This window comes from Colletes gigas, unplaced genomic scaffold (genome assembly GCF_013123115.1).
Source record: "Colletes gigas isolate AHSC1104 unplaced genomic scaffold, ASM1312311v1 Colletes_gigas_Sc00003, whole genome shotgun sequence".
Lineage (NCBI taxonomy): Eukaryota > Metazoa > Arthropoda > Insecta > Hymenoptera > Colletidae > Colletes > Colletes gigas.
The window spans coordinates 3,619,365-3,644,530 of NW_025106632.1; the positions used below are offsets into that span (position 1 = coordinate 3,619,365).

The 25,166-nt window shown below is 39.8% G+C and overlaps 1 protein-coding gene across 1 annotated transcript in view; it reads right to left on the reverse strand.

The window, feature by feature from the left end:
* The window catches only part of LOC122404745 (carbonic anhydrase-related protein 10), a 252,581-nt gene that overhangs the window by 76,870 nt on the left and 150,545 nt on the right, over window positions 1-25,166 (reverse strand). Inside the window, exon 4 of the mRNA XM_043408967.1 lies at window positions 20,980-21,116. Within this exon, the coding sequence (XP_043264902.1) occupies window positions 20,980-21,116 (137 nt within the window). The remainder of the gene's footprint in view (window positions 1-20,979; window positions 21,117-25,166) is intronic.

Consider the following 25,166-nt stretch of genomic DNA (forward strand, 5'->3'; position numbering starts at 1 on the left):
ATTAAAATGTTGATTGACAGATGGGAGGAAAAGTCATTGAAAAGGATGGTAAGAGTGAATATTATTACTTTGCATTTAATGTTGGGTTAAGGGAAAGAAACTTAACACATTAAAAATGTTCGATAATTCAGTGGTGAATTTGTTAGTTGAGAATATTTCAAATTAAAGTAGCTTTGTTGGTAATTTTAGAGGTATTAGGGTTCTTCTATAAACAATATTGCAACGCGTTGTAAGTTTAGAGTTGTCGGTCACCGGTGACCACCGTGGCAATCAATGTGTTAATGATTTAAACAGGGATTTATTTTACAATATTTTGAATTAAACTAGCGTTATTTGCAATTTTATAAATAATAAGTATTAAGGTTTCTCGATGACCATCATGGCAATTGTTAACCCTCTATGGGGCCCATGTAACTTTCAAGTGACATGCTAATATATCGACATTTTACAAAATAATTTTAGTTTCCTCGCAAGATGATACTCTGACATACTCAATAACAATATTAATAACCTGACATATCAAAGTAAATGCCTCGCAAGTTCCCATTAATAGATTTAAATACAATATAACCCAGATCTAACCTCTACATTAATTTCGTGAACATACGCAGCGCCATCTGTCGTGGACGCCATCTTGCGAGCCCTATCTTAGTTTCGAAAAACCTAACGACTAAATCATTTAATACTGCCCCATAGAAATGTATTTCGATCAAAATAAGTAGGAAAAATCCACGAAAATTGAAAGTGTCCGTCCGTGAGAAATTAGCGCCATGAAACGTTGGTTGTGGCGATCTTTATGGGATTGGTTGGACGTTGAAAAAAGATATGGTCCCCCCAAGACGATGCCCTCGATACCGGCGTTAATTCGTTTCGCGTTGGCGCGATGGAACGTAGGAGAACGTGTTTCGGTAACCGCGAGCAAGAAAGGGCGTGAACTCGTCCCCGGCGGATAATTGATTAGGCATTTAATTGGACGGAATAGCAAGGGCAGAGACACTGCGCGGCGTGTCGCGCGAGTCGTCGCGCAGTGGAAGACGAGAGGCCGGGGAAGTCCATTTTCTTGCACGTCGCTGGGAACCTGAATTATGGCGTCATCAGTTAGAAATAATGAGGTAACCTCGGGGTGGAAACCAGCCGCGGACGACGCGTCGGCAAAAGTCACCGGGAAGATAACTTATTATTTTGCAATAGATTTCCGTCCCCGCGAGCACACGGCCCCGGGTCCTCTTTATCCGCTCTTACCAGCCTCGACTTCCATTAAAAAGATATCCTCGTTCGCGATGTAGAAAAGGAACAACGTTCTCACGGAATTTTTTACCCGTGAAAGACTACAGCCAGCAATTTGAAATTTTAATACACCGTTTCCGGACGAGATTGGTATGCTTATTAACCTGGGGATGATCGACGACTCGTTTTGAGGATTTACTGTTCACTATGCATCTTTTAGTTTGGATTTATCGAATTTTATTGGTTCTTAACGAGAGCTGTACGGTCTAGAATTGGACATTTTTTTTTGTTTTCATTTATTTGTTTAAAGTCGCATCAACCGCTAAGGGTTATTAGCGACTCGGAGAATACATTTTTAGAGCTTGTTGTACAATTTAGTCATTTTGAGGTACTGTAGTAGATTTTGGATCGATGTGTTGAATTGGACATTGATCGATTGATTTCGTTGGAAATATAAAATCATTCGATGTGGTCTTTAGACTTCGTTACAGTTTCTGTCGACTATCATTCTTGGAATAGTACTGCTTTGATGAATTTTTTGGTGGTCTTTACGATTAGGATAAGCATGGATTCGATATCCAGTGGCCAGTATAATCCCAAATTATGTGTATTATATGTCTTATACACTAGTCTCGAGATACACTCCTTTAAAGTGGAACAAAATGTTAAAAAAATCGTGCATTCAATTTTAAGGGGATCCTTGCAAAAAGGCTTTAATCTTCAACTTTGTGGTGGTTTTAATGCATCGTTGGTTATTTACTTGTCAACAATGGTCAGGTAATGGTCATTGATGGTCAAGAGTGAAGCTGACATCAAGATCAAAGGTCCAGGAATGACCAAGAGGTGCGACCAACCGAAATAGTTCTTCCATAGACCAGACTGTCCTCGCCTATCAACTTTGTCATTGCGTTAACCATTATGTTAGGCAGGTTATTTTTATTTGAAAACAAATTCTTCTGAAAACTCTTTCAACTCTCTTAGTTGGTTGCACTTTCGTTTGTTTCTTCCTCGACCAACGATCGTTGGTTACAGAAGATCTTTATTAATGGAGGGTGGTTGGGTTTCGGTTAAGGTGGGTCTCCATTCGCAGCAACCTCCTCGTGGTGAGACCTGGGTAATACTATTTAGCGTTTAATTAATAATCGTATCACAATTATTAATTAAAAACTAAATAATATTAGCAAATTGGCTGCGATCCGCCTTGCATAGGTCATCATAAATATAGAGCTTCTTCACTAGGTTAGTTTTGACTCTCATTGATTCATCAAAGATTCTAGAATATTGTCACAGACGAGGTACACGAATAGACCTTTCACCCAGTGTATTTTTTCAGTCCATTTTTATGGGGTCTCGAGCCTCCATTACCATTTTCGTGTCACTCCAAACATTACTAACAGTTTTAGAAATGATTTTCAATCCCATCAATACTAAATCAGTGAATAGTTTTCCCAACTGACCTTTGAATTTTCAGATCAGTATGGCAGTCAGATTGGGCCACGAAGGTCCATAAGGTGTAAGGTCTGCTCGTATACCTCATTTGTGATTCTATTCCACCATTTTTCGTTTTTTTTCGACAGCTGTCGTAACAGTTCTGTAAATTTCGAAGCATGTTCGACGCGCCAAAGTCGTTCTCATCGGTAGAATAATCGTCCTCGGTGGGCAGAAATTCGCGTACTCGTTCGACAAACGGATGCGTATATTTCTCTTCCCATTCTCGTCGAATTCCAGGGCCTCTAAAGGGCTCGAGATTATTCGTGTTCCTCCTTCCTTTTTTGAACGATGGAAGAAAGCGAGAATTAAGCGTTCGTTGCATTTGTTCGCTCCCCCGAGTTGATTACGCGATACGGCGTTAGTAGCTGAGCAATTTGTCGGATAGAAGATAGAACGCCCTTGAAAACGAATTTTGTTCCAAGTCGATACCGTACTCGGTTTTAGAGGAAACAGTTATTTACGAAAAAGTACTGGCTAGTAATTACTCAGACATCCTGTATTTAAATTTCAATTAATTTTCAATTAAATAAACAATTTATGATTCAGTTTTATCGTAGACCAGTCGTATGATCAATGGGAAGTGCTGAAACTACTTTAGGTATGTAGCATTAACGCTCATATTTTTCGGATTGACCAAGAATGATCAATTTTCTTCATGGGACTTGTTTCTAAGCTACATAAATTTTTGTTAATTACAATGTTGTATCTAGCGTGTAACTCGAAGGAAAACAAATATTGTCATCCCTTGAACCATCGAATTAAACAAATATCATTTTACAAAACAGTCAGACTCTTAAGTGGTTAACGTAAATTGTGAAAATGAACATAGAAGATAGCAAAAATCGTAGTAGCTGGTGTAGTCATTGGATAGAGGATGAAATGCCCTTTAACCCTTTGCACTTCTATGTCGAGTGTGACTCGACATCAATTTTTATCTCAGCAGCTCCCTCGTCAAGTCCCATCCGACACTTTTTCAAGTCCAAACCAAACAGATATCATACATTTGAAAGTTACAAAATGCAACAAAAGTGTAAATAAAACAGATATTTTAACAGGTAAATTTCAAATAAAACACTTAAAAGCATTGGGGAGCCGCTGGTAACAAAATTTAAATATAATTCGAAGTGCAAAGGGTTAAGTGGTTAACGTAAATTGTGAAAATGAACACAGAAGATAGCAAAAATCATAGTAGCTGGTGTAGTCATTAAATAGAGGATGAAATGCCCCTTAAAACGAGCGTTCCAGGCAGAATCCTCCGGTACAAAGGGCGTTCTTTCGCCTAGGCTCAAAGTTCCCTCGATGGGGGGGTTGGATCTTGCTCCCCTCTGGTTGGTTCGCCCTCCGTGCCAAGAAGTCGCCGCGAACGAACAATCGTCGTCGCGATTTCTGTCGTCTCGTTGGAAAATTCAGGAGGGCGCGAGCCCCGGAAACTGGCTCGCCGGAGAGGAGGCTTCCTCGCGAAGTTCATCGGCGCGTCGGTGATTAATGCGACTGGCAAGTTTCTTTTCGTGGCCGCCGCCGGGAGGCTGGGGGTAAGTTTCGAGAGATCAAAGGAAAGTTTCCAGCGATCGACGCCCGGAATCTTCCGTGGCGGGCTTCGCTTTGTCGGTGGAATCGAGCCCTCCGCGAGGAGGAATCAGACGCGACGTTGATCCTGTTCCTTCCACGAGGTATATCGATACTTTTGGCGAAAGTTGAATTCTTAAGTTAATTCTTGGGTGATTGGTCGACTTATTTGCTGGGGAAAATAATTGTGTGCCCCTTGAAGGTATTAACGAGACGTTAATTAGAATATTTGGAAGGTTGCAGAAGAGTTTGGCTAGACAGAGGGTTGTAGAAGACTATAGAAGAGTGCAGAGTAACGAAACGAGGTTAAGGATTCTAGCAGTTTGAGAAATATGGGTGCATTTTCTTGTTCTTGCTTAGAAGTGTCAGGTAACGAGTAGAAGCTAAACGTGTTTGCCCATTAAATAAATAAATTTATTTATTTGATGAATTCGTAGATAATTATATATTATTAAGCTATAGATTTTAATAAATATCTATAGATATCAAAATTAATAAATTTATATATTTTATATAATATAATTATTAATCTATCTTATTTGTTAAATGAAGATAATCCATTGGCCAAATTCCTGTAAATTTCCCTTATGATTAGGCTGGGGATCTTTATGCAAATTCATATTTTTATTAATAGAATTACTCATATGAAAGCTTCGTATTGGGTTGTCTCCTAAATATAATAATTCGTATCTTGCTTTTAGTATTTCTTATATTTTTACGTATTAACCCCTTGACGTACGATTTAATGTAATTTTCAATTTTATTTGAATTTATTCGTGCAAGGAATGGCCACGAAAGAGAACAGATTTGTCTAATAAATACCTCGTGAATGTAAAAATGTGTTGATTTTAATATACATAAGACTTGATGACCATTGAGTAGCCTCTTGATTGTGAAATTTGACATCAAGGACTTGATGCAATTGAATTAATCTCTATGTCTTATTTAATTATTATTTAATTATGTATTTTTTTTTTTTACTATTCAATTTTACTTGAATTTATTCGTACAAGGAATGACCACGAAAGAGAACAGACTAGTCTAATAAATACCTCGTGAATGTAAAAATGTGTCGATTTTAATATACATAAGACTTGATGACCAGTGGAGTAGCATCATGATTATGAAGACATCAAGGACTTGATGTACATAATTGAATTAATCTCTATATCCTATTTAATCATTTCTATTACAATAATTAAGTTTAAGTCGTAGAACGATAAATCCAAACACATCTTGTATAAGAATATTTTCACTGTTGTATTTAATATTGACCCCAGAGACTACATATAATAGGGATTTAAAACACGAGAATATTGATCTCTGTGTTTTACTTTAGATATTAGGATTGTATTAAATAAATTTCTTGTCCAAGTTCTTTAATGAAGTTCCCTAAATTGTGTTCGTTCCATTTAAATTTGAATTGAACTTTCTTAATAAATATCTGGGTTAGGCGTTTCGACCAGCGGTACCAAATAGCCACTCGAAATCCCTATCAGACGGAACGCAGAAGCCTGCTCAGCAGCCAAGATAATGGCGTCCCACGGTTTGATGGTCAGCGAACACGGTTAAATGCGAACGAAGAGGCAACTCGAATATCCGAAAATCCTCTTAAGGGGGGTCTTTTAGCACGAACTGTATTGTTTTCGACTCTTTTGACGAATTTTCCGCGGCTAAACCATGACACTTACAGTCAAATTCACAAGGCTCGTTTCCATATCTTTCAGTCACATTTTAAAATCTTTTGGGGCAAACAAAAGTTACGATTCGCGACACTGCATACTCTCAAACATAGTCAAACTTACCTAAACATAGCTTTTAGAAAACGTATTCTATTTGGAATTAAAATAACTAACGAGCAATTCCACTTAATTTCTCGACAATTTTAATTCTATTATATCCATACATAATCAAATAGAGTCAAACTTACCTAAACATAGCTTTTAAAGAACGTATTCTATTTGGAATTAAAATAACTAACGAGCAATTCCACTTAATTTCTCGACAATTTTAATTCTATTATATCCAATACGGAATTTAATATTCTTCCATATTTTGATATAAAAAGACAAATGCTCCACACAGTATACCCTCTGAAACCATACAACATTTTCAACACAAAATGATTTCGAGCACACTTTGGACGTTACAGAGGTGCACAAGCCTCACAGACCACTCTCTATTTTTATTTAGAATACTTCGTGTTCCACGATATTCCTAAAAGAACGATTCTCGCCAGTTTCTACCGGTGTCGTCGAATAGTTTGCACGAAATCCCTATCGCGACCGATGCAGCAGCTCTGCTGAATAAATGCGTGGCACGGTCAGCGAACAAGGCTAAACGCGAACGGAGAGACGGTCACGAACGGTCCGGGAATCCTCTTAGCAGCGGCTCGAAACGCGTAATTGTTTGATAATTAATATTTTATTGCCAAGAGATTCTCCGTTCGTGCGCGACTCGAATCTGCGGAACGGGGGAGTCCAACAACAACATTTCTACACAGTTTACGAGAATTTATAACGCAACCCTCGAGCCCTGGAGGGCTTATCGAAAACGCACGACTTCGATCGCCCCGATGGGTAAAGAATGGCCCGCGGAATTTTCGTTGGCTCGAGCGCCCCACGCTTATTGCCTGCCTCCATTATGGCAAACATTGAAGCAAACTTATCGTCGGGCTTATCCGCGGTACACTTACGGTGTAATTGGGTTCGATTTACAACGGAATCGTAAGAGATAGTTTGCTTGCGCGATGACCACATTCCCGAAAGTATTTCTTTCGGTTACTGCGAAACGGAAGTACAGAAAAGGCTACGGAGATCGCTACGAATGGATCTCTCGATACCTTAAAGTACGTAGAATCGGCGAGTCTCTTAATAAATTTTCTACGAAAATAAAATATTGCTAAGGGAGGGCTCGGACTTTTAGGTCGATTGGGGGAAAACTGGTTCCTTGGGATACAGCATTTTGGATTTCTCAAAGCCTCTGATTCGATGGAAACACGCCTTGAAGCTGAATTTATGGTACGGGGGTTGATTGATAGATAGACTGTGGATATTTGTGGATTTATGGGAAATTTTATTAAAAAATTACGATCGTAAGACACGAAGTGTTGTATTCAGGGATTTAGAGAGAACACTATAAAGCTTCTACTTTATGTATTCTGTTAATAAAAATATGAATATGCATGAAGGTCTATTGACGAAGTCTACAATGTTTTTATGGGAATATAGGCAGATTCTAACCTGGACTTGATTACCTCTAGCGCTAGAGGTATATATATACTATATATATACAGCAGGACACATAAGCCTGAAAGAGGCTTAGTTGTCGTTAATAAAAAAAAAAAAAAAAAATATATACAGCATTTTGGATTTCTCAAAGCTTCTGATTCGATGGAAACACGCCTTGAAGCTGAATTTATGGTACGGGGGTTGATTGATAGATAGACTGTGGATATTTGTGGATTTATGGGAAATTTTATTAAAAAATTACGATCGTAAGACACGAAGTGTTGTATTCAGGGATTTAGAGAGAACACTATAAAGCTTCTACTTTATGTATTCTGTTAATAAAAATATGAATATGCATGAAGGTCTATCGACGAAGTCTACAACGTTTTTAAATGCCTGACCATTTTGGGGGTGTGTTTCGCGAGTCGAGTCTTAAAAGTCGAGTTTCGAAGTAAATTTGTAAAATTGACGAAGTAAATTCTAATTGAATAGTTAAAAATTCATTGGATTTTTGAAAATTTAACTTACTTCTCTAGAAGAGAATAAATAAACATTTATCTCCCATTGCATTATACATTTCTCCAAGTTTCAATTCCTCTGGTACAAATAAATATCCTCCAGTGTTAATAAAAGTACCATCGGCTGAACAACTTGAAAATTATTTTTTTAGCTAGCAATTTAATTCTGCTAAATACAGAAGATGCACAATATTCGCTCAATAATCCATCGCTCCTGGAAGTGAAAACAATTTCCCCTGATCTTGGTACGTGCCGATTACCCCGAAGTTGTCTCGAACGATTCTTTGGTCCGCAACAGCGTGCTTATACAGGGTGGCAAATTATCCGCGGATTATTAATGTAGCAAGTCTCGCGTGTCCGTGTAATTAATGTGCTGTTTCGAATATTAATTTCAAAGGAAGGTATCAGGATGCGAACCCAAATGGATCTAGCTTGACGTATCCCGGTAATGTAACTATTAATCATTCCGGTATAAGCGTGCATGTAACCGAGGACCGCGGGACAAAGGACAAAACCTTGGTACCTCTAACTTGTCTCCTCGTATTTTGCCCCGACTTCGTATCCAGTCTTGCATCTCGGTCCTTGGTTTGCAGTGATAACACTGGCTTGTTTTTGTCCACGGGGCACTGCGACTCGGAAATATTGCTAGTCTCCACTTACGTATCACCGAACCGATGTGCGCTGCTTTTTAAAACCATTTCGCTACCAATAACGATTTATTTATAATATATATTTTTGATTGGAAGCATTTGCTCTCGCGCGAACAGCGTGGTCTTCAATTTTAATCAAATTTTTTACTTCGAATGATATTAAAAGTCGAAAACGTTTGCGTAGATGAATAGATGACGGGCTCGAAAGACCTTTAATTTATATTTTAAAACATCCACCTTCTCGCACAGTAGGATAATTATTCTCTTTGTGACCTGTCTGGCCACGCGCGGTCTTGTTCTACTGAATCTCTGTCTGTGATTAAGCACAGTTTCGCTCGCTCCAAGTAAGTTTACTGTAAGTCATTTCTAACATTAATCGTGTCGTAATTGCGAATATATTTAACGCTTACATGGTATTTAAAGACTCACGGACTTAAATTATTTGATATTGTATCAGTTCGCGCGAATGGAAATTGAAAAATATAAGCGAAAGTGGCCACAAATTGTCCCTGTACACTTTTGGCTGTCAAGATGTTATATAAATTATTTTATAGTACTCTAGATGAATCTGAAATATTTTGATTAATTCATTGACTTCGCAATTTGTTTCGAGACGGTGGTACAGAAATAGAAATAAATCCGTATAATTAATTCCAACTGTAGTTCTCGTTCTCTTTGTTTTACACAGCTTATCGGTTCTTAAACTCTACGAAGTACTAATGATATCGCAGTACGCTTTATTTTATCACGAACGGGCAGACTGCGTACTTTATTTTCAAAACTTTCCCGGTCCAAGCTTTGATCAATTATCGTCGTCGGCACTCTTCCACGAATCCTTTCGTTCCTACTTCTGTACACTCTTAGTAACATTCAGTTACGCTTAAGAGGATTTTCTTTGTCTCGCACAAATAATTAGAAATCCTGCTCGATACAATTTTATTCCAAGACACTGGAACTGTCCTTTAACTTCGAAATTCCACGGATCGTTTAAATCGTGAAAAGTGCCGGGAATATTCGAACACAGAACGATTCCCGTGGAACGTGGCCTAAAAACGTGCCGTGGCGCGGAGACTCGTCGAAATTTTCTCGAATCAGCGGCAAGATCGCGGGTCAGAAAAAGTGCCGGAAACTTCGTCAGCTTTAACTGCTGGCCGGAAACCGCAGTGACGTCGCATCTGGTCCCGCGCTGCTTAAACATCGCCAGCCCCTCCCCTCCCACCAGGTACGTTTCGTAGCTGCTCAGCATCCCCCCCCTCTTTCTCGTTCCATCCGCAAAATCGTAAGGGGTGAGAAAGAGGGAGGGGTCTCGTGAATTTATACGGCGTTTAACCCGGTTTAAACTTTGGCACTTAAATTAAACAATAGAACGAACCGCGCCACCGACTCCCGGAGTCGAACGTACGTCTTTGGCCGAACGAAGCTTCCTCTGTCCTCTTTCCCACCCACCTATCCACCCCCACGATCCAACGTTTCTACACTCTCGTACCCCGGCAGCCTTGATTCGTCCCGATTCATCAGGAATGTCTACGGTTCTAACATTGTCGGACGTAATTTCGCAATCGAGACTCCGCGTTTGAAGGGAATCCTAATTCTCCTACGGCGCGCGATCCGCCCGGGACTTCCGGTCGCGGTTCGTTTCGCACGCGTGTCAGCGGAACAGGTAGCGTTTTGAAATACCTGCGCCCTCGTTCCGGAATTATTGACCTTTCGACAGCGATGATAGAATCAGATATCGGGTATCTTCGCCGCGAGCAAAGCAGTGTCGATCTTTTTGATAGCTACGATATGTGTGTGTTTCGATCTTGCGACTGATCATGCGCTGATGCAGCCTACTTGATGGTTGTGCTCGACCGAGATACAATTTCCTATTTGTTGTCCTTGTGTCTGACCACACGCGCTACTATTTCACCGAATGCTTATTCGAAATTGGACTTGCAGTTCCCTGTGCTCCAATAGGAGGAAATATTTAACACTTTGACTGCCACGTCGTCCATATATGGGCGACAGAATTTACCATTAGAATACTAGCAAAATGAATTCTCAAGTTAAGACGTAGAAAAACAATATCTATTTAGCAAAATCTAGTTTCTAATAAAAATTGTAAAAACTTGACTCGACTGAATTCTCGCTATTAGCTATTTATTTCCATTGCATTATCCATTTCTGTTCCGAAGTTTGTAGGATTGACGAAGTGATCGAAACGACCACCATTTCTAATTAAATTGTACAAAATTTATTCGACAGGCTTTAAAAAATCAATTTGGAGGTAGATTAGCTACCTATTAATTATTTATTTATTGGAAACATCAAAGGAAGGTATTTTCGAATTGTCCAGGTGATAGTACTTTTATTAACACTGGAGTGTATTTATTTGTAAAACGATGAAGAAATGTATAACGCAATGGGTAACGTATAAGGTAAATTTTCAAAAATCCAGTCGAGTGAATTTTTTACAATTCAATTGGAAATTTCAATTTTACAAATTTACTTTGATACAGAGCGTTGCAGCAAATACATTAAGACTCGTCTGGTAAAGCCCCAGAATGGACACAAAATCAATTTGCAGGGTTGAACAGCGAAAAGGTGACTTTTGTCCAGAGAGATTAGCGTTCCGTGGCGCATCGAGATGTCGATTTGGCGTAATAACGCCGGATGGGTGGTATTTTTTACGAACGGTGGATTGTTCGGGTGAAACAACGCGTACGAGGGTGGCTAACCGGCGTGAGTCGAGGCGAAGAACACTCGCGGGCGCTCCCTTTGGCGCTTTTGTGCCCGACGATGGGTGGGCGGAGGAGGAGATGGACGGTACAATGAAGAGTCCCGGTCCGTGGCCCGTTTCAAAGCCGGCAGAATGCATCCGATGAGCTCGCCTCGTGAGAACGTGGCTACTCGCGCCCCGGAAAGATTGACTCCGCGCCGTTGGGAGCCGCGCGGCACCGGAAACGGGGCTACGGAGAAGAAGAGGAGAACAGAGGAAGAGCAAACGATCCCCCCGGGTGTGCGTTTAAACCTTTTCACGGGCATTTCCGCGGAAGGCACTTTGTGTTCTGCCCGACGAATTCGAACTATGCGCGTTTCTTTTCGCCGCGCGCGTCCGACTCGAAACACTTCTGCATAAAGATGAAACGGCTTCCGGCTGGAATTGCGAAAGAATCCCCCGGCTGGAACGGAAATTCGAACGCGAGCCGCCATCGAAAGAAATCCTACTCGAGGGGTTGGAACCGCTAAAACGGAAACGAGATTTTTAAATTCATCAATTTTTAGTATTTTTTAAATTTAGAATTACTGTGAAAAGTCAACAGGGGAGACCCTTGCTTCGCCCATTTCCTTTCACTTTGGTCGTTTCGACCAATAGGCAACAATCAAACTCGAGTGCATTTCACTTTCTCACAGACGCACAGTAGCCTGCTTTTGGTAACACTTTTATCATGAGAAGCGCCTATAGGTGGCTCTGTCGATCGGTCGATCGTGTGCGTTGAACGCCCATGGGCGTCAGAGGGTTAATATATGGATTCTAGAACTTGTCTAGTACATTATTTCGAGAAAATCTCACGTGACAATTATGTAGGAGACTTGTACCGAAGATTCGTGTTGTAGTTTCGTTAAATGTTAATTCACATGCAAAAGGATTGAAGGAGTACTGTTCAAGAAGAACAGACATCATTTCTATATAATATTAATTAGTATAAAAAAACTGTCTGTCCAGTGTGTTTTAAATTCGTTTGCATATTTGTTCTTCTTTAAATCCTGCAATTATAAATAAAAAATGGGTTTAATATTCGCTTCATCGCAGTCGAATATTTTCCAACAATCTTCACAGTCCTGCAGACCTAACCCACCCGCTCCAAGTCTGAACCAGGGAACAACAATCGTTATCGGGGACGAGGAAGTAAGACAGTGGTTGCATATGGTCCAAGGAAAGTTCTTTCCGCGGATGGAAAAGTTGTACGGCGATAAATCAAGCTCCGCGGGGTTCCGACACCTCGTTTAGCCGGAGATCTTCTTAAACTTTCCCTACCCCGGCAGCGAAAGCAACGATCTTTCGTGCATCCAGCATTCGAGAAGTACTAACAAGTAGTTTTATTGCAAACGGGGGCTGGGCGACGACGATGAGAAGAAACAAAAGTCTTGTCGGAAGAGTCGAGGGGAGGCAAAGAAAAGGGAGGGAATGTAAACGACCCTCGCGGAGCCGCTCGAAACGAGTGCTTGCGCGAAAGCTACTTCGCGAAGCGGTGTTATTTGATAAACTCGTAAAACTTGTGTTCCGTTTGAAGTCGAGTCGATCATGTTAGGGGAGGGAAAGGGCTAACAATAAAGTATAATTCGTCGAAGCACGATACAGCTTTGCAGAAGGCACAGTCAATGGAATTATTTAATCATCGAAGTACCAAATACGAGAAGCATTGTTTTTTAAATTTTTACGTTTCTATTTTTAATCGCGCTGAGTCTGCTTCTTTATTTCGTTGGAAGTCGACGAAATAAAATGTGAGAATTATTTAGTACCCAGAACGAAACGTTTATTATATGAAGCTTCGAGTCTCTTTCTATTTTAATATATCGACTGTCTAAAATCCTGAAATTATTTAAAACTTTAATTTTAGACAATTATAAACTGTCTGAAACTGTAGCAATATTTTTGATTCTTTTGATTTAGTGAACCTTGAGAGCTGCAATCACGTGTTTATTGTGGGCGTAATAGAAACGTGAAAAGTCAATAAAACGTGATTGAAAAATTTATTTTGCGTTCTCGAAGGATAGTTAAATAAATAGGAAAAATAAATTATAGCGTTGGATGTAACATTTGGTTAAAAAAAATTAATAAAGATGAGACCCTTGAGTTCGCTCATCGAACGAGCTATGAACCTTCGAAGGACGAGGATAAACAGGCGGCAATCAAAAGAGGGAGATCATTGATTCCGCAGATTCGACGATAACGAAGAGTCCATCGGGGGATCGGTTTCGCTGTCCATTCGTTTCCCCTTCTGTTTTTGTTCCGGCGTTTTATCGAGTCGCGTTGCGTGGAAATTAACGCGACAGCCGATTTACGCGTGGCCATTTTCCGACGGGAAATTGATGCGCGTCGACACGCCGCGACGAGCCCGTGTAAATATTGTAAATCTTGTCGATGCGACTTGCAAACAGCAATGCGTCGCCGCCTTGATTAATCGCCCGATGGTAATTAATGGCCGCGCGGATACGCGATTTTATTTCGGAATTTTAATATTGTTTGCTTGCCTCCGTAGCCCTCTCGTGTCTCTGGAATATTCGTAAAAAGAAAAATTGAAACTTCACTTTTTCAATCCTTTCAACGATCCATGTTGTCCTTTAGAAGTACGAAATTTTTATTCACTTTTTACATAGCAGTATTATTTTTTCTGTTTATAGTATTCATATACATGGTGTTCGACCAACCCTGGGAAAAATTTTAATGAGATTTTAGAGGCCAAACTAAGACGTTTGAAGAGTGGACCACCTTTATGGGAGTTTTCTAACTTTACGGTGTTAAGGAACAAGTATTCCAATATTTTTAGAATTTCTACATATTCTTGACTAAAATACGCGTTGTTTGCATTTTGAAACTTTAAAATCGTCCAATCCGTTCGGGAGTTATGATTTTTTAAACATTCTCATGAAATTTTGGGGGAACTGGTCAACCATTGGTCAGACATTACATTTGAGGAATTTTTTTCTCGAAAGTGCGTAGAATTTCGGGGGTATGTCTTTTGACCAAAAATTATTATAATTGACCCCTGCAACTAAAAATAATTTTTTTAGAACGATTTGAAATTTTTTAATTTCGCCGAAAATTTCAACACCACTTTTATGGGATTTTTCTCACTTCACGCTGTTGAGGAATGACTTTTCCAATATTCTTAGAATTTCTACATATTCTTGACTAAAATACGCGTTGTTTGCATTTTGAAACTTTGAAATCGTCCAATCCGTTCGGGAGTTATGATTTTTTAAACGTATTGATAAAATTTCAGGGGAACGAATCAACGTCTGGTCAGACATTGTATTTTCGGTAAAGAATTTTTTTCTCGAAACTGCATAGAATTTCGGGGTCATGTATATTCACCAAAAATGATCGTAATTGACCCTCGCAACTAAAAATAATTTTTTCAGAACGATTTGACATTTTTTTTTTCGTCGAAAAATTTCACACACTTACGAATTTTTTTCTAAAAAATGGGTAAGATTTCGGGGGTATGTAGATTGACCAAAAATGATTGCAATTGACCCCCACAGCCAACAATATTTTTTCCAAAACGATTTGGTATTTTTTGATTTCGTCGAAAAATTTGTCCAACTTCTGAATTTTTTCCCCGAAACTGCATAGGAATTCGGGGGTATGTCTATTGACCAAAAATTATAGTAATTGACCCCCGCAACCGAATATAATTTTTCCAGAACGATTTGGAATTTTTTTTTCCGTCGAAAAATTTCACACTTTCTTGAATTTTTTTCTAGAAAGTGGGTAGGATTTCGGGGGTATGTATATTGACCAAAAATGATTGTAATTAATCCCCACAACCGAATATAATTTTTCCAGAACGATTTGGAATTTTTTGATTTCGTCGAAAAATTTGTCCACTTTCTGAATTTTTTTCTCGAAACTGCGTAGGATTTCGAGGGTATGTCTATTGACCAAAAATTATTGCAATTGACCCCCGCAGCCAAAAATATTTTTTCCAGAATGATTTGAAATTTTTTTTCACCGATAAAATTTCCGGTCGATATGGAACTTCAATCAACAAATTAGTATTCTTGATTTTCGTTTTATTTTAGTCTGTATAATGTCCTGTTCAAATTTTTCCCTTAGGTGGCCGGCCATCCTGTATACTGTAAAAAATAATGAAAATATTTTAGAATTCTGCTTTGAAAAAGTCTTTCTCTCAAGCTCTTTGGAGCAAACTTGAGGGTTGCATAAGTTCGAATTCTATTTCATTTTAAATTTCATATACCACAAAGAACGTATGTGTTTCCTTTTTATTCTGGTTCGATTAATATTTAATCCTGTCGCTCTGCTCTGGACCCGCATAACCCGAAATGAAATTTAAACTTTCATAAGCATTGTGTTTCTCAATATTTGTCTTTCACACTCCCCGACTGTACATTCGTTCGCATTGTCTGGGGCAAACCATAGTTTGTAATTTACAAGGAACACGTGGACTGATTTTCATCGAAACTTGTAGCATCCTGTATAATCCGAAACGAAGTACGCGGAACGAAAGATCCCACGATTACGAAACGAAACGAGGACTGACGTTCGAATGTTTTTGTACATGGCCTCGTCGAACGATCTCGCAGAAGATCGACCGATTACGTAGGGTTGCGTTTCGTTGAACAACGTTATTCGGGCTCTATCGTGGATCGTGCACGCATGCTTTTATCGCGTATTCGCGTGACATAACGCGACACGAGAATTTTACGTCTGTTCCAGCCCCGTGGACGCGAAAGTGCAGCTGCGGAAATTGTTTTATGTAAATCGCCGCGACAGCCCGCGTAGGGGCGAAACGAACGCCCCGATACGGTTCGACGGGGGCCTTGAAACAGTCGTAGACAGCCGACGTATAAGATTACCTAACAGGATCGTCCGATCGAGGAGCTTCTTCCGCTCGTGTTCGCGTAAACGCTACACCCCCCATCGTGCCTATCGTGGACTATCCCTGTTTTTCGTCGATGTAAATAATCCAGCGATCCAAAATTACGATTACCAAATGGAACGACCTGTAACGTTAAAATTTATTGAAACTTTACCCCGCGTACGGGGGCAAATTGGAAACTGGATGCTGTTCGAATAATACAACCGTTCGTTCGATTACGAAATGTTTTACGGTCGTATCGGTCTTGTTTTTAATTACGATATTAATACGATCGCGGGATTAATGTTCCCGCGAATTTTAGTAACTTCTCGAGTGCCTCTGAATAATTCCCGACGAAACTGAGCGGGATGAATTATTTCTACGGGGAAAGTCCAGTCAATTTCGTTTCGATTCGAATCCTATATGTACTGAAATTGTAGCAGAAATAAATATTGCACATTTTTTCATATTTCAAAAGCGTCGAAAATTTTTTAAATGAGGGCTAAACTATGTCTATAGTGATAGTAATGATCAGTCAGGTTTTTCAGTGCCGTTTAGTGACTTCTGAATTAATTAGATGCTTGTACAATCGAATTTAAGTAGTAGTATATCGTATATGGCCAGACACACTTCGCGCGCAAGGTTTGAGTATTGTAATTGGAAATTATTCTTTATAACAGAGTCATTCTATTGTTATTTGACAACAAATAGCCTAATATATTATTCTTCTTTGCAAAATAACAATTTTATCATAAGCTGCCTTTGATAATTTAGCTGATCGAATCTAACGAGGATCCTTTAACATAAATTGACTTTTCTCTCCGTATACTAATTATATCTAAATTATTTTAGAATTCATCCTAGCACGAAATTATCCCAATTTTCTCTCATCAAGCACACAGAGATCCCAAGATTGAAATACGATAGGCCACTTGTAGGCTCCCACTATGTTCGTGGAGCCGTTTATTTAGTAAATAGAAGTTCAATACTATTTACAAACACCTGGATTTATTTACAAATATGTACATATGTTACCAGTGTAATTTCAATGTTCTTAGTTCGATTCTTACGGAGTTCTTAAGATGTTCTAACTGTTCTTGAAGTGTTCTAATTTGGAAAGTCCTATGCCCCACGATTTTATACAGATTCCAAAGTATTGAGGTACTTGCCAGATAGTTAATTAAGTAATTTAAAATAACATTAACTAATAACTGTTGAAATTTCCAACACCACTGCAAAATGCAAATAATTGTTGCTTCCACGCGGCAATTTGTATATCCACGAGTTTCGAGGCTGGAATCTCGACGTTTCAGTAAATTCTTGACGTCTGTAGGGGTGTATAGTTATTGGTTCCTGGAAACTAGACAATCGACAGCAAGCATCCGGTCGATCGGGGGTTCAGCTCACGTGCTGGCAATCAAAGAGTCAGCTGAGAAGGCCACGTGATTCGCCTGAATCGGCTGTGACGCGATTCGAGTTGGCCCGTCGCGCGTAACAAACAAAACGTTTTCGCCCTTTGAAGCCGCGGCACCCGCGCGTCTTTTACAAAAATCCGACAAAGGGCACGTGCCCGACGACGGACGCCGTTTCTCAAAAGGCTCGCGTCGACTGTTCCACGACGAAACGCTTCCGTTCGCGACGAGGCCCGGGGAAGGGAAACTTTCTTTGAACGCCTCGCGAGAAAAAAGCGCAAACAGCGCTGGAAAGCAGCGAGCGTCGCGAGATTGTCGTTTGACTGCGCGTCTCCGGGCGATTGAAAGCCCCTGAAAATGCGGAACAAACGTACACAAATTTTAGATACACCCGATGAATAATCGAAAAATTGTTCTCCTCTCGAACCTCGTCTAAACTAGTATTTGTTTTCTTTCATCGTGACGAATAGAGACTTTCACAAAATTTGAATCGAACTACTGATTTACAAATCCATTACTTCTATGTGAGGATTAAGGTTTTACAGAAACTGAGATATAATTCCAAGATCCTTTCATAATCCTTAACTCTGATTAATTTTTACATCGTCGATCTCCAGACATTGATCTTGGTTTTAATTCGTCGACACAGAGTGTAGAATTTAAGATGCTTTGACGAATCAGTTAACGATAAACGATCGAGACGGTCAGGGGAGCGAGTTACCGAGAGTCCTCGCAGTTATTTACAGAAAATCTCGTTACTAGGGACAATTACTTCGCGCGTTCAGTTGCAAATTCCCCGGGACAGGGCTGTCAGGCACAAAATTTTACTTTGATTCGTTTAATTTATGCGACGTTGAAGTTGCGACCAGTTTTAATCCCATCTTTCGCCCGGCGGCGATTCAGTTTCGTTGATTCTCCCCTGGAAGCGAATTATGGATTAATTCACTTCGCAACTTCGTTCGTCCGTTTCCCGGTCGTTGTAATAAACAGGGGAAATTCGATATTTTTTTTAAAACGGCCGGCTCCTCCGCGTTATTACGGACAATACGCGGGAACGGACGTTCCGCGCGTTAATATTCCGTTGTTGTCGCGTTACGAAAATCGCGAATACGTACCCAGCGCGGTTGTGATTGAAAAGCACGAAGTATATTAATCACCCACGCATCTCGTTTCAGCGCGTTGTAACGGGAGACAATTATTCGAACATAAAAATCGCCACGGGGAAAGATACAAACGCACAGAAATCAAAATAATATGTCGATCGAAAAATTATATTTAGTATAATTATAAATACCTTACGAGTTTCATCGAATCAAAAATTTTCAGACACAAATTTCATCATTTTTAATATAAATTTAATACAAATAAAAGAATTCTCAAGTGGAAGTGTCAAAGAAAATAAATTTAAATGGGCTTCGTAAATTTTAGCGAAGTAAAATTAAAGCGATTAAACGAGATTTTTTTCGTCATTGTAGGTGACTTGAAATAATTTTAAATATATTTATTGTGAAAATTATGTTTTTTTGAACATTATATAACGTCTTGTTTTTGTATTTATGCGTGGAGAATTTTTGTTGCTTCGAAATTCGTTGATTGTCGCGGTGGTCACCGGTGACCGTCACTCGAAAATATATTTTTCGATTATTGCAATTAGTATGGACGATATATTTAAAGTGATTTTATCTTTATTTTTATGTATAGAGAATTTTCGTTGCTTCGAAATACGGAATTTAACCCGATTTCCACGGTGGTCACCGGTGACCGACACTCGAAAATAAATTCTTCGACTATTGCAATTAGTATGAGCGCTATATTTAATTTTTGTTTTTATTTATATGCGTAGAGAATTTTTGTTGCTTCGAAATACGGAATTTAACCCGATTTCCATGGTGGTCACCGGTGACCGGCGCTCGAAAATGAATTCTTCGACCATTACGGTAAGTTTAAAGTATTTTCGATGTTGCATCGCGTGATTTGAATCGTCATCGTCGCGGTCATCGTCAAGATTGATCGCTATTCCGTGGACGAGGGATGTCGAGTAGTTTTCGTCGGCGGAGAGGGGTAGAAGGGGATGAATAAATGTTTACTTAATGGAAGATTAGTGTTTCTGGAGCCTTGGGGTTATTACCGCGCGGACGGTGAGGCTGGGACGAACGTTAAATAGGCAGGCTGGTAATTAATGGATTTATTATCGAATTAACGAACTCGCCCGGTGAAAAATGGACAGAGAGAAAGTGGAGCGGTCCACGGTGAATTCGAAATCCATTACTAGACGGCGACAGCTCTGGGAATACCCTCCGCGGAGCTACTCGTGCCGAGTTGAATGCGCTTTTCCCGATAGAAGTCCCTGGTGAAATAAATCATCCGAAAAATGTTAATTTTCACTTTAACGTCCCGTTACCGCAACGTCGAAAGTGTCGATGCTTTCACTGCCTATCTTTTACCCCTCTTTCGATACGCGGATTTCGGACCGAAATAGCCCGACGACGCTTTCGAACTTTCACTCACGCTCGTGCATATTGTTAAATAATAATATCATTGTACATAACACGTTCGTGAACGTGAATATTATAATATTCTAATTTACAACCAAATTATCGTGTATTCGATTCTATATAGTTTTTATTCTCTGTCACTATTATGCAGTTTACTGCAATGGCTAACTGGTTCGAGTATTTTCATTTTATTTTATCTTAACAACAACAATAACATTTAAAATTCTCGCGTTTTTCGCTTTCGTTTCGAAAAGGGATTACAGTTAATTTTCAAGCATTTTTAAATATACTGGACGAATGATTTTGCACGGTACTTTAACAAATACTCGAAGAATTTATATCTATGGGCTGTCGAAAGTATAAAACAATTGTTCGTCGGATTCGAAAATGTATCTTAGTTAAATCCTTGACGTATGAACAGTTTCTGGGAAATCCAATTTATATGTATAATGCATTTTCTCCACCGACGAATGAGAACATTTTTAAAACGCGAAACAGAGACGTGTGCGTCAAGAACTGTCTCGTATTAGATTTTTTAAATACCAAAATAGGGTAATATATATTATTACCTCGAAGGATTAACTATAAATACTATTTCGAATTATATGTATATTCGTACAGAAACACAAACGCGAATAATTATATTTGTTTTCCAATTTGTACGAAGCTAAATGCAACGGGTCTTTCTTTTGTTTTCCGTCGTTTAAATTTCTTATTTTCTGTAATCTCGATATTTGCTTCGATTATAGGGCGACACTCTGGGACTATAAAAGCAGGAGAATAAAAAAGAAACCGATAGATTACCTTGTGTTTGTCGACCAACACCGGTCTCAAGTGGCGGTCGAAGAGGAGCTTGTCAGGCTCGATGTTGATAGGACTCTGTCTTCTTCCATTGCTGCACATTGACCACTGGGGATTTATCAAACCCCAAAACGCAGCACCTGGAAACAAAATTGAAAATGGTCAAACCAACACTCCCCTTTAGAGTTGCAAAAATCATTCCAAAATGACGTTTTAACTATTACTTCCACAAAATAATTCGACTGCCTTACTAATGAATAGAATTTAAAATATAAAAATAGTTTTCGTAAGATGCTCACAAAAGGGTGTAAATAGTCAATTATAATAAACAACTCGCGCTCCAAGATACCTTCTGTATTTGAACATTGGCTCTGTGGCGACAGTTCCCGTACTCGCCACCAGAGGGCCACGCTCTTGTCTCTCTCGCAAGCGCTCGACTGACTTACTAACAAGTCCATTAGCAAGCCTGTAAATCTTACCACGATCATTTCTGAATATGTACGACCATAGACTCTATCTATCGAATGGAATTTAAAATATTAATATAGTGTTTGCCCGAAAATGTTCTTCGAAGGGTACGGTATATTAATTCGAAGCAAATCTGATGATAAAGATTTTTTAGGGCTGCAAAATATTATATGCTTCTTCTGTCGATCGAATGGAATTTAAAATATTAATATAGTATTCGCCCCAAAATGTTCTTCAAAGGGTACGGTCTGTTAATTCGAAGCAAATCTGACGATGAGAATTTTTTTGCAAAATATACTGTTCTTTGCCAAGGAGAAGATTGAGTAAACGGTGAAAAATCGTACATCGGATCGAACCGATCGGTTTTCCCGAGGATACGATGGAGACATTAGCCCGATACAGGGTGGAAACGCTGAGTAAGAACAGAAGCATCCACCCCTGACATAAATTCACGGAAGAAGGACTCGTTAGCCGGGGAGTTCTCGGTATCGATTCCCGCGGTCGAACGCGAAGAAAGTTAAATTTCTCTGAGGGACGCCCCGGAAACCGTGGAGCGGAAACGGGTGGGCGGCGGGGGCGACTCCCTGTTGGTCCCCGTCGAAACGAGTTCGGAAACCCCTTTTACCCCGAATAAAAGTTGACGGCGGCCAAGGTTCGCTGTGGTCTAAACCAGGGCTGGCCGGCCGGAAAAGTTGAAATTATAGAAATTTCGAATTTCCAAACGGCTGACGGACGACAAGACGACGAGCCAGTCGTGAAAAGAGCCACCCCGGGGCCGCTTGGGGAAACGTTCGCGCCTAGAACTTGTCGAACTTGCGGCCTGGGGAAATTGGATACAGGAAAATTGTTTTTTTCGCCTCCCGATAATCTCCGTTTCGCTTTCTATCGTGACACGCTGGTTTGTCACGAGAATGGACAAATTACAGGCAGAGAAATAAACGAAATTTAAGGCGCAGGTATATAGTTTGGAGTAACGATATCTTGGATTCGTATCAATTTTATAAAATTAGAAATAAATGTGTGTTGTTTCGAATAATTTATTTCTACGGGGAAAAAAATTTTAATGGGAGATTCTAGAGGCCAAAATAAGGTGAAAATCAAGAATACCAATTTGTTGATCGAGGCTTCGTTAAAAAGTTATTAACGTTTAAAGTTCCGCCTGTTGAACGGCAATCTGCGAACAGCTGCGTGCGCACAACAATGTGACACTTTAACTTTAAACGTTAATAACTTTTTAACGAAGCCTCGATCAACAAAATGACATTCTTGATTTTCGCCTTATTTTTGCCTCTAGAATCTCCTATTAAAAATTTTTATAGGGTTCACTGAACATCCTGTATATAGACCAAACAATATTGCAGATTTATTTGTACGGAATAATATTATCTTTGATATGCACGGTCGAGTTCTTCCTCCCAATCGATTCTCTTTCCTCTGATAGGTCCAGGTCTCGTTACAACATTTTTCATACCGTAATGGACGTATGTATGTACGAGTGTCCAGGAATTCATGTGCTTGACCAAACGACGGTCTGTTTCGATATAAAAGTATTATTATCCCGGGACGTTAGCCCCGGCGTATAATAAGCGATAAATCAAGATGGAATTCTGACGTACCGAGAGAGACTCACTCCTGGCAATGATAAATAAAAGTCTCTCCACCCCCCGGGGGGGAGATTTATGCGCCACGAACGGCAGGTTCAATTTTCTAATGTACACAAATTATTATGTCGGACGTTCATTACGCGCAGCGAGTGATAAATCAAGATGGAATTCCGACGTACCGAGAAACCTATTGCACTCTCGGTATGACAAATAAAAAGGTCTCGCGCGGAAGATTTATGCGCGCGACAGTTTCAATTTTCCAAAGTACGACAATTATTAGGCGTTCATTACGAATAACAAATGACGAATCCGAGAAACTTGTTACAAATTCCGATTTACGAACAAGAAAAATGAAACACGCGGGTATCGATGATTTATTAAAATTATCAAAACACTTCCCGATGCGCTCGTCGCCCGTCCCTTCGCTTAAGCGCGATACAATTCCGACGCATTCTCCATCTTCCCCTTCTGACGTCTATAATATTAACGATCCCTTGCGTCCTAGGGGTAAGTAATAAATTATTGCTCGTATAAACAACTCGTATAACCGACGCGCCAGACACGTCAGCGCGGAAATTTGCCACCGTGACGGCACGCGACGCTGTACACAAAGGGACTCTCGTTGAACGATCCATACACGCTGTGGTTTTATACCAAAGTATTCCATAATGCATCCCCGTCTTCATTTGCCACCGAACCGTTCCAAACATTCCCAACAACAATCCCCGACGTCGTTCTCAAACTCTTTGTTCACTGGTCGAATGAAAAATCCTTGAACATTCGTTCGATAATTTTATTCATAATACTGTAATTTCTATTAATTTATCACCCTATACAAAAGAAGAACAATTGTAAATTCAATTCTACGTGCCATTATAAGACGAATAACAGAACTTGGAAATTTGACGCGTCTGACCAACGATCGACATTTCTACTTATTCCGATGTATCCTGCTACACACGTACTTGATCAATTTTCTCTTAAATGCCTTTTTTAACTATTTCTAAAATTCCCCGAATAATAGGTACATTCTCTCGATTTTTAAAACTTCGAGTTGTAACTTCTCGATTTCTGTAGATTCGAGAGATTTACAGTTTCCTGCGAGTATCCACAATTTCCAAACGTCCTACATTTCCTGGCATCGATCGCCTTTGATATTCCCCCAATTCCCTTATTAACCATTTCCCGGCGAGTCCCCCAATAAACTCTCGACACTCACTTAACACGGTTCAGCGTTTGCTTCGTCAAAGGATTATTGTTTTTCCAGTTAATGCTCGCCCCGTACACAACGCCCATCCGCGGACGATTCTTTCACGCGTCGACGAGGGTTGGCGAGGGTGTCGCGGGGTGTAACGACACGCTGACACGCGAGTGTAATTAAAAATTATAGCGCGATAAGCATGCGTACGGGGTCAATGCCGGTACACAAGTCCCCCTATTCTTGTTTCGTGCCGCTTACTCGGTTCTTTTATTGTCACGATATCGATGCAATTAACCTCATTCGTCCCTTGACACTCACACCCCGTTACATCCTCTCCTTTGTGATCGGTCTTCTCGATTTTTCTCGTTACGCTCGCCAAAAACAGCCCCCCCTTTCCATACACAACGTTCGTTGCAAATATTTCGGTTAAAAAATTTATTAATAATTTCGTACGGAAAGTAAATTCTCAGACATGTTTAAAAAATCAAGAAACAGCGAATATTCGTTGAATAACGAAAATATAAATCCAATTAGAGTAGTTTATGCACGTTCCTGAGTAAATCTTTTATTTCACCCATTGCAAAGAAAAATTGTTGCAATGTTGGGTGACTCGCTCCGCACGAGAGATGGAGAGAGTTTTACTTCGGGATGAAAAATTCTCCAGACACATTTTAGAGAAATTTCTGGCCAGAAGGAAAAACTTATGCATTAACGGGATGGAACGAAGGCACAAAAATTTTGGCGCATTTTCCCCCCTGTCTCTGTATCCAACTACTTCGTCCGCATTATAAATACAAAATGGACCAGTTAAATGGGAACCACCTGAGTACCTCCCGCTGCTTACGGATGTATGAAAAAAAACTGTCTGGGTGAAAATTACGCCCTTCGAAGGAACATTATACAGTGATAAGAGAGAA